The following is an 11,222-nucleotide window of genomic DNA, read 5'->3' on the forward strand; positions in this document are numbered from 1 at the left end:
ATGGCAAAAGTTAAACTATGGCCTTTTGATACTGATATTGAGCATGACAAAACAAATCAATCTAAAATAGAAATAAGCATATAACAAATACATAACAGGTCAGATTCAGATTTATGAAATTTTGTTTTACATTTTATGACAACTTTTGCATCTGCCAAAGGACCTCTATTTTCAGTTCAGTTTGAGTGCTGCTATTTTGCTAAATGGAATTTAATTTTTATAAGTGTTACTTCCACTGTTTTCAAAGAAAAGTGTTTTCATATAATCAGCATGGTCTTTTACTATAGTTTCACTTTACAATCCATTTCCCCCAGTATTTCACTTCCATAATTTTCTAGTGAAGTATCCACAGTATGTCTTGTTGACTAATCAATGATAAAGGCCAAATCTCAAATGCTATTTTGAAGAAGTGTAGAGTAAATAATTTTGGTAATCTGTAAAACAGCTGCATGCAGTGTATACTGTATAATAACAGCACCAAATCCTTTATAAAAACCCAGTACTCCTTCCTCCTGCTTTATAGTATTGATACAGTCTTTCATCCCCTCATATTGTGTATTAATTGGAAGCACTTCATAGCCAAGGTCTGTATTGTCAATTATAGTGCGTGTTCCTTGAATATGAAGGCGGTGCAAAACAGTTTCCAATGGGTAGAGTATAACATCGGAGCAAAGACTGGCAGCAAAGTTAGCTATAAGTTCTGGAAAATAAGCATCCAACATACTTTGCACAGGGCTAGTGCTCTCATCTAGGTGGCCATTATAAGTCTTTCTCTTTAGAATTAGTAGGACCAACTTTTGAATGATTGAGCTGATGATGTAATGAAGCACTCCATGCAGCACCGTAGGAAAGACCAAGGAAAGAAGCGGAAGTAGTCGTTTGCTATGCGGCACTCCCATACCAATCACTCTTCCAATTCCTTCTTTGACACATTCCAAAATTCCAGTATTATCTCGAATTATCTCACTCTGAAATAAAAAAAGTAAAATCGGAAAGATTTAACATTTCTCTATTCTTTCACAAAAAGATGCTTTCTGCCTCTCCTTTATATCTAAGTTTATTGACTAAAGTAGGAAAACATTAATAGAATCCAGACTTCAATGTTATCTAGGCATTAGATTCTATTTCAAATGAAATCTGATAGAACAGGCAAGAAGTTTGGGAACTATTCTTAAACAAGTATAGAAAGAGAGGAGTGATGTAAATTGATATACATGGTTTTTCTACCCCCAAGAAATTCCTTGTTGTTGAAATTTGTCCTCACCTGTGCCGGCCTCACAATCTTTGACATGCTCAAGACCATTACTGCACTCACTGTGTCAGTCTACCTGGTTGAATGTATTCAAAGTATGTGAGATGAAGTTTTATCATCTTTGCCTACAAGGAGCACTCTGGTTGCAATTTCTCCAAGACATAGCTGTTTGTTCTTTTGGCAGTCCATGGGATATTTAGCACTTTTCTCCAATGCGACAGTTCCACGGCATCCGTTTATTTGCCCCTTTTATCCTTACTCATTGTCCAGCTCTCAGATGCGTGGTAAGTGACTGAAAAGACCATGGCCTGAATCAGGTGCACCTTAGTCCTCAAACTGACATCACTGCTCCTCAATAATCTGGAGAGGTCCTCGACTATACACCTTCCCAGTACAATACATCTTCTGATCTCCTGACTGCTGGTACCAAGAAATTCCTTAGCATTCAACTTAGATCCAATAACCATGATGTCTAAGAAGGCAGGATAGTGCTCACCACAAGTTCAGCTTCTGGCTCCATTACTTACTGATTTTGCAATCATGAGCATTTCCGCCCCCCCCCCGTTTTTAATCTGTCTTTTGAATTATGTGGTTTGATATTAGCAATAGCAGTATTCTGAGAATTTTCTTTCATCTCTCCCTACAGAGTATTTCCAGTCCATAAAAATGGAATTAATTAATAACAGATATATCTCGGGGAAAGTGTAGCCAAAGTGCTCTTTGAAGACAAAGACAATAAAACTTCATCTCACATACTTTGGGCATGTTGTTAGAAGAGGCTATTCCTTGGGGAGGGAAATCATGCTTGGAAAAGTGGAGGGACAGTGAAATAGAGGAAGACTCTCAACTAGATGGATTGACATAGTGACTACAGCAATGTGCTCTAGTGTGTCAGAGATTGTGAGTATAAGATACAACAGGGTTCAGATCTATTGTATACAGGATTGCTATCAGTAGTTGACTGAACAGCACCTAACAATAACAATTCTGGTCATTATGCATCTAAAAGTTGGACAATGAGTAAGGATGACAGAAGAGAAATTTGATGCCTTTGAGTTGTGGTACTGGAGAAGAGAAATGAATATCCCATGGATTGCCAAAAGAACAAACAGTCTTGGAAGAAATTCAACAAATAGTTTGGTCCTTAGATGGTACATTATGGGTATGTTATTAGGTGGGGCCAGTTCTTGGAAAAATATTTCATGCTCAGAAAAGTAGAGAGTCAGTAAAAAAGAGGAAAACCCTCAAGGAGATGGACTGACACAGTGTCCGCAGCAAAGGGCTCAGGTACATCAAAGATGATAAGGATGGCACAGATTAGGGTTTAGATGCACTGTTCATAGGTTTGCTATGAGTCATAATCGAATGAACGACACTAAGAACAATTCTGGTGGCCTAGTGGGGAAGAGTTCCTAAAGACAGGCTGTTCTAACCCACCAGCTACTCCATGGGAGATATATGGGAATTTCCTCCCATGAGACTAACAACCTCTGAAAACATGCTGACGGATCAGCTGTGAGTTGGTTCCGACTCAATGGCACATAACAACCAGCCTTTTTCATGCACACAATTGCTATATTGATAAAATGCCTAGCAAACTGTCAGTACTCAGGAAACATTATATAAACTATAATCTGTAATGTCTCTGTCTTTAATAGATATGGACAGAATAAAAACAAAAGGAGAAAAATTATAAGATAAAAAATGGAAGAAAAAAATTCTCTGGAGGAATCAAATAGCAGAGTTGAGCTGGTAAGAAAGACTCAGTAAATTAGGATACAGTAACTGCAATTAATACATTTGAAGAGCATGGGGGAAAAGCTCAAGAAAGCTAAGCAATGCCAAATGGAAGTGTACAAAACCACATGCAGAATTACTATAAGTTGGAATAGACCTGACGGCAATGACCACCACGAACCAACCAATTGTATGTATCTTGAAAATTCCAGAAGAGAGGGAAAGAAACAAAATATGAAAAAATGGCAGAAAACTTTATAAATCTGAAGACAGACATCAATGTTTACCTCAAGAAAAACTAAAAAGATGATACACCTTCAAGGATATGAAATGTATGGCTAAGCACAATTGATAACAGTGCACCTAAATTCCAAAATCAGTCTCCACAATAGTCTACGTGTTTCTTATTGTCAAAGGGGCCCATTAGAGTAGTGAGAGAAGATCTTCACCCTGAAACCCACAGCGTCCCTTTTCAGCAGGAAGTAGCTAAGAGAATACGCCATCCCCTTTTCCTTATGAATCAGGGTGAAGTCTCCCTCAGGTAGGAGTGATAGGGAATGGCAAAGGACACACTGACAAAGGAGATTAATCAGAACTGGCTTTGACAAGCACTGTAGCAATGGGACAATTAAAACACACTTTCAATGGGGGGAAAAAAGAAACAAACTGGAGAGGGGTAGAGAAAATAGTTCAACAATGAATGAAGGGAATCCAAAAATCTTTGTAAATGTTCATTAAAATTAATAAAATTTAATAAAAATTTTTTAAAAAGTAATTGAAAAGATCATGGCCTTAATCAGGCCTGAATCTTAAAAAAAAAAAAAAAAACACCCAAAAACCCAAAAGAAACTAAAAAGTCAACTCAGAGGCAATGCACTGTCAACCTAAAGGCAAATGGTTTGAATTCACTAGTTGCTCTACAGAAAAAAGATGGTCAATTTCTTCCTGTGCAAAGTAAAGCTTCTGAAAATTCACTGGAGGGTCAATTATGAGTTGGTTCTGATTTGACGACAATGCACAAGTGTGAGTGAAACTATATATACAGTTGAAATAGCAATGCTTTATTATATATACTTTACTATTAAAAAACCAAAACAACCCTAAAGCTTGGTTTTTAAAAGTAAACATAATAATAATGAAATTTGTAGAAAATAAGAGATTCATTTATTTACAAGGAAAGAAAATTAGATTGTACCACTTGGGTTGTGAAGATTAGATTTCATTCACAAAAGAATTAACGTTAAAATTGTTTATGACAATAAATTAGGCTCCCAGTAGAGTGAGGATTGAAACAGCCAGAAAACCAGAGTCAAGGATTGAGCACTAAGAATAGGAGGTGATAAGAGTTACAGGCAGAAGAGGATGATGCGAAAACACAAGTCTATAAAAGAGAAATATATATAAAACAAAAAGTTCTAGAAAAGTAGTCAGAAGGAGGGAAAACCTGGAGTAAGAAACAAAGGAGGTGAAAACTAGGTTAAAAACCACAAAGAAACTAAACCCTCAATTTAGCATGCAGACAGCAAGGCACTTTACGTATAGCCAGGTTCACTGCTAATCCAAAAGCAGAGCATCTCTGAGGATTTTAATCCACCAGGGGCTCCATGGGAGATAGATGGGCAATCTCCTCCAAATGAAATTTACAACCTTGCAAATCTGATGAAGGGCTGCTATAAATTGAAACCAATGCAATGATAGAGTGTTGAGGTGAATTATTAAAATATTTTCCTTATACTGACAATAAAACCCCAAGGTTCTAAAATGTTAAGCAGTTCACCTAAAGTAAAAAATTTAAGCAGCAGAGAAACTAAGGAGTTGCACTATCAACCCAAAAGTGTTTTGTTTGAGTCCACCAGCTGCTCCAAAGGCAAAAGATGGGCAATCTACTCCTATGGAATTTACTTCCTCTGAAAAACCACTGGAAAGTCAGTAATAAGCTGACACCACATGTTGTTGCTGTTGTTATGTGCCGTCGAGTCGCCTACGACTCATAGCGACCCTATGTACAACAGCCCTAAACTCCGCTCTGTCCTGTGCCAATCGCACCGTCTCTGACACTCCCATCCCAATTATCCCAGTCACTAAATCAATCCACCTCATAGAGGGCCTTCCTCTCCTGTGCTGTCCCTCCACCCTCCCAAGCATGATGTCCCTCTCTAAGGACCGGTCTCTCCTCACAACATGTCCAAAGTATGTTAGATGGAGCCTCAGAATCCTTGCCTCCAAGGAGCCACCCGGTTTAACCCTTTCCAGGACAAATCTGTTTGTTTTCCTAGCAGTCCATGGTACTCTCAGTACTCTTCTCCAGCACCACAGCTCAAAGGCATCATCCCCCTACTATCCTCCTTAGTTATTGTCCAACTCTCTGATGCATAACAAGTGATTGCGAAGACCAAAGTCTGTATCAGACGCACCTTAGTCTCCAGAGAGACACCACTGCTCTTCAGTACTTTGGAGAGGTCCCTAACAGCAGACTTTCCCATGGCAATGCGCCTTTTCATTTCCTGGCTGCTGGTGCCAAGACTGTTGACTATGGAGGCAAGCAAACTAAAGCTGTGTACAATCTCAACCTCTTCACCATCCATCCTGATGCTGCCAATTGGTCCAGTGGTGAGAATCTTGGTCTTCTTGACATTGAGCCTCAATCCATATTGTAGGCTGCAGTCCTTCACACTCTGCAGCAGGCGCTTCAGGTCCTCCTCAGTTTCAGCAAGCAGGGTTGTGTCATCCGCATAACGCAGGTTGTTGATAAATCAACCACCAATCTTGACTCCACATTTCTCCTCATAGAGCCCAGCCTCCCGGATAATCTGTTCTGCATATAGGTTGAAAAGGTATGGAGATAGGATGCATCCCTGGCGTACGCCCTTCCCAATTTTGAACCATGCAGTGTTTCCTTGCTCTGTTCTGACAAGTGCCTCCTGGTCCAAGTATAAGTTTCGCATTCTTCCCATTCTTCTCAGAGTCAGCCATAGTTTGTTATGATCTACACAGTCAAATGCCTTTGCATAGTCAATGAAACACAGATAGACATTCCTCTGGTATAACCTGCTTTCAGCCAAGATCCATCTAACATCAGCAACAATATCTCTAGTACCACGACCCCTTCTAAACTCAGCCTGGACTTCTGGTAGTTCTCTGCTGATGTGCTGTTCCAGTCGTTTTTGGATAATCTTCAGTAAAATCTTGCTTGCATGTGAAATCAGTGAGATTGTTCTGTTGTTTCCACATTCTGTTGGGTCACCTTTCTTTAGGATAGGAACAAATATAGATCTCTTCCAGTCAGTTGGCCAAGTGGTCGTTCTCCAGATTTCTTGGCACAACTTGGTGAGCACGTCCAGGGCAGCATCTGTTAACTGAAATATGTCAGTTGGTATACCATCTATTCCTGGAGCCTTATTTTTTTGCCATTTCCTTCAAAGCAGCCTGAACTTCTTCTTTCATCACCATAGGCTCTTGCTCATATGTTGTTTCATGAAATTCCTCTGTATCTGCCAATTCCTTTCTATACAGTGACTCAGTATACTCCTTCCATCTTCTTTTAATACTTCCTGGATCATTTAACATTCTGCCAAAAGCATCCTTGATTATAGCAACTCGAGGTTTGAATTTGTTCTTCAGTTCCTTGAGCTTAAGAAATGCTGAGCGAGTTCAGCCCTTTTGATTTTCTGACTCCAACTCCTTACACATTTCATTGTAATATTTTGTTTTGTCATCCAGTGCTGCCTTTTGAAATCTTCTATTCTTGTGATTGTTATAATGTATCAAGCTGCCTAGACTTAAATCAAGTACTGCCCAACATCCCAAATTCAAATTTTTTTTTCTTTTAGTAAGTTAATTATCTTACTTTTCCTTCCCTTATCTGTAAGAGGATATTTTACAGGATGATAATTGTGTAAATTCTATATTCAACTCATTGCTACTGAGTTGGAACAGATTCTTGACTCTATTTGGATATAGCTCTGTTAGGATTCTAAGACTCTTAGTTGCTAAGGGGAACACTACCCATCTTTTTTCCCCCTTAAAGACGCTGGTGGACTCAAACTGCCAGAGAGGTGTGCCTTTGGGTTATCAGGCCAACTCCCTGTGGACTACACCATTAGAGCTCCACAGCACATAAGGGTTAGAAACCATTTTTAGAATCATGCCAAATGCAAGAGGAAAAAAATACACTGTTAGTATACCTGGGTAACAAAAATTAAATTAATACATTAAAATATAATTAAATTAAAAATCAATAATGGGGCCAGGAAAGATACTAATGGGAAAAAAAAGTAAGACCAAAGATCATTTCAGGGAGTTTTCATCAGGAAAGAGTATTCATAGATAGTGAAGAAAACTAAAGTATGAGGGAATCTGATGTTATACACAAACTACAGATGTACAATTAACTGAATTTTATCTACAGGTGAAGAAACATAGCATAGTGCATTAGAAGCTGGGTTCCGAAAAGATACGTTAATGGTTCAAACCCCTAAGTTGCTCAATAGGTAAAATACAGACAGATGTAGAGCCCATAGGAAATACTGAGAGTTTCAGAAATCCAATGGTAGGTTTTCTTTGGGTTATACAAAGCTTATATTAAAACTACTTTCCATTTAGGAGGTATAAACTGTATAAATACTGCAGGTGACACCTGCAGTATAAAATTAGAAAGAGCATGACATTTATTTAATTCTATGTACTTCAAGCGCCATCATGTGGTCAGATAAAGTAAACCAATATATATTTAAGTGTTTCAATGGTGTCTTGCCAGAAGAATGGACAGTCTCCTTCCATGTGATTAACTACCTCTGAAAACCTGTTGGAGAGTTAGTTATGAGTCAGTGCCAACTCTACAGTAAACAAAAACAACAACAACGGTGTCTTGAGTTGTGGTGCTGGAAAAGAGTACTGAAAAGTCCCATGGACTGGCAAAACAACAAACAGCTATATCTTGGGTAAAGTACAGTAAGAATAGTCCTTGGAGGCAAAGATGGTGAAGCTTTGTCTGTCATACTTTGAACATATTACTAGGAGATGCTACTCCCTAGAGACAGACATCTTGCTTGAAAAGGTGGAGGGTCAGAAAAGAGAGGAAGACCCTCAATGAGATGACTACACAATGACTGCAGCAATGGGCTCAAATGTGTCCGAGATTGTGAGGATGGCACAGAATAGGAAAAGTTCAGGACTGTTGTTCATAAGATTGCTATGCGTCGTACTTGATGGCACCTAACAACAACTAGCTGTGTAGTGGTTAAGCGTTCAGCTACAAACTGAAGAGTCAGTGGTTTGAACTTCCCATTTGATTCAAACAGGTGGCAGTCTACTTCTGTAAATATTTACAGCCTTAAGAATAGCAGCAGTTCTACTCTGTCCTATAAGTTCCCTATGAGTCAGAACCAACTTGATTACAGTGGATTCAGTTTGGATATTGCTTTAGCTATGTAGTATTTACTATATAAATAAAGTATCAACTGCTTAAAAAGAATATTTAAGAAGAATGCTAAAGGGGAACTACACATACAGATTACCTGTTCATTGTTTAGATTCATCATGTTTTAAACTCAAGGAATTAGTAATTGATCACCTTATGATAAATCCTCCCCTTAGAGTTGTTCCATACAGGCTTTTAAAAGTTGGAGATAATGAAAGAATCATTGTATTTAGAGCAAGTCAGAAGCTAGCGGTGGGAGCTGAGATACTCAGATGAAGAATATGGAATGAATACTGAGAATTAAAAGTAGAATAAGTTTTCATGTAAGTATACACATCAGTAATGTGATTAGTATATACCCTTTGACATATGGTATCTGTGAAATAATTTTTTAAAGTATTACATTTTCATTATGCAATCATATACACATAATATATGAAATATTAAAAATGTTTATTTTTAACTGAAAATTGACAAAAAGAAAATAGTTTACCTGTACTGTTTCGATTAGGCTTGCTGAATAGAATGGCATTGCCACCACATAAGTTAAGCTGTAGAAATAAAAGCACACTTATCAGTATACAGAAACAAAATTATTTAACTGACTTCTTTTTATTATATATTTTATTAATAAAATTTATATTCAAGCTAAAAATCTACTTTAAGATTTTTCTACTATATATTTGTAGCCTAAAGATATTAACTTCAGAGCTCTGTAACAAGATGATGCAGGGCTTAACTATTTATTACACAGGAAAGAATTAATAATACAGGAGCAGCCTGGGGGGGAAAAAAACCACACCCAGATATTGTAAACCAGGAAAATGTAGGCTCTTTTACAATAACTTTTAGACATTTATCTGTATAAAACTAATGCATTCTATGACTGTAATAAAAATTCAGGATAAGGAATTCATTCCATAACTTGTCATTTTTTATAAGCGACAAGCAGTATGAAGCCAGCCTTCTGTGTGAGTAAAGTCCCTTTTATTATTAAAAAACAATATTGTACAGCATTGCAAAGTTGTTTCCTACCACCAGTGTTAGGCACACAACTTTGCAAGCCTGCAAAATATAGTTATTTCAAATAATAACAAGGTGGGACTTACCTAACCCATATGGGCCAGGTCCTGGCAAGTAGTGCTTTTCAAGGTGAATGGAACATCACTAAGTAATAATGTGCTGGAATGTCCCACAGAGGGAGCCAGCAAGCTGGGGGTTTTCCAATTCATAATCTTCAAAAAAAATTAAAAAGTGAAGAGTAAAATTTCTAATCTACAAAAAATGGTCATTGTTGCAAAATCAACTATATGCCTTTAAAACTATATTTTAAAGCTACTAAGGTTTTGGGTTTGCTCACTGTCATACAAATAAGTTGGCACTGATTAATAATATACAAAAAATAAACGTTGTGATAATTCAGACTAAATAAATTGAGGACCTTTGTGCGTAAGAGGGAATATTAGGCTGTAGTTTCACCCTTTCAAATTAGTAAGACTTCTTCTAAAGATAATATATTTTCCTGCAAAAAGAAGCTTGAACATGGCAGAGATCATGAGGACGGCACTGGATACAATAAGGTTTCAATCTGCTGTTGCTCATAATGTTATACAATAAAATGTACATGGCTCCTAACAATAATAATGTATCTTCATAAACTTTGTTACTTTCTCTTTTGATGTTCTGTTCTCATAAATATTTTATTGCTCTAATTTACTGTTTACATTTAATAATATTCCTTTTTAAGCTCTAATAGTATAAAAATTAGTAGGCCTTACCAATTAAATCACCACTTTTGACACTTACGCTTTCAGTAGAAGGTGTTCTCCAATCTGTTTAAGATTCCATTTGTGTGAAACCTCCCTAAAAAAATTTTAAAAAATAAAACAAAAGTCAAGTTATTTAAAACTTTCTGAGCTAGTCCCAGTTTTTTGAGGCTGTAAATCTCAATAGGAAGAGATTGTTCATCTTTCTCTAGGGGTACAAACTGGAGATCTTTCAGCTGGCAGCCCAACATTTAAGCACCAGGTTTTTTCAATCTCTCTTATAGAGAGAAAACTATATACATTTACTATGGGACAATGTCACTTCAAAAAACTGTGCTGATTTGAGAAGAAAAGTATAAAGTATCCTGGTGTTAGTAGAAGAGGTTGAGAGAGGAGGAAGATTTGTAACTGATTATAAAAGTATGTATGTGAAATAAATAGACATTGTGTGTACGGCAATTAACACGTTGCCGCAAACAACAGCAAACGTGTTTCTAAGCACAGCAGTCAATATAAAGTGTGCAGTAACATGTTTTAACAAGGCAGAACACTCTTGCATGACTGATTAGCTTTGCAAAAAGCTAAGGAAAGGTTACATATAGATAAAAACAATTATTGATAGGGATGGGAGGGAGAGGGGAGCAGAGATTGGAAGATGGGTAAGTAGAATGAAGGGAGAGATACAGTGAAGATCTAATGAGATGTTTTAATAAATGACATTGATAAATTACAATTAATTTCATAAAATAAGATGTATATGAATGATTGGATAAAATCAACGTAAAAAATATGAATTTAAATAATTTAAGTAATTAGGACACAGAAAAATACATTTGCCTAGCACCTAATTTCAAAATAGCTTTATTTATTAATTTTGTGCCTCCAATATGCCAGGCACAGTGTAATGCACTTTGCATAAATTATTTCTAATCCTCAAAATAACTTTATTATCTCCATCCCATAATTGGGGGGAAAACAAACAAATAAACAAAAAATAGGCTTATATTGTAAGAACTACCTTCCCTCTGTAACTTGATTTGTGCCATTA

At 37.0% G+C, this 11,222-nt stretch overlaps 1 protein-coding gene and 1 pseudogene across 1 annotated transcript in view; one reads left to right on the forward strand and one right to left on the reverse strand.

The window, feature by feature from the left end:
* Window positions 1-261: 261 nt before the first annotated feature.
* The window catches only part of SLC25A46 (solute carrier family 25, member 46), a 35,004-nt gene continuing 24,043 nt past the window's right edge, over window positions 262-11,222 (reverse strand). Inside the window, exons 6-8 of the mRNA XM_006886690.1 lie at window positions 10,215-10,271; window positions 8,902-8,959; window positions 262-968 (exon numbers count right to left, since the gene is read on the reverse strand). Coding sequence (XP_006886752.1) covers window positions 390-968; window positions 8,902-8,959; window positions 10,215-10,271 — 694 coding nt within the window. The 3' untranslated portion in view covers window positions 262-389. The remainder of the gene's footprint in view (window positions 969-8,901; window positions 8,960-10,214; window positions 10,272-11,222) is intronic.
* The window catches only part of LOC102847841, a 3,958-nt pseudogene continuing 3,534 nt past the window's right edge, over window positions 10,799-11,222 (forward strand).

Source organism: Elephantulus edwardii, unplaced genomic scaffold (assembly GCF_000299155.1).
Source record: "Elephantulus edwardii isolate Elephantulus edwardi_28Jun2011 unplaced genomic scaffold, EleEdw1.0 scaffold00050, whole genome shotgun sequence".
Lineage (NCBI taxonomy): Eukaryota > Metazoa > Chordata > Mammalia > Macroscelidea > Macroscelididae > Elephantulus > Elephantulus edwardii.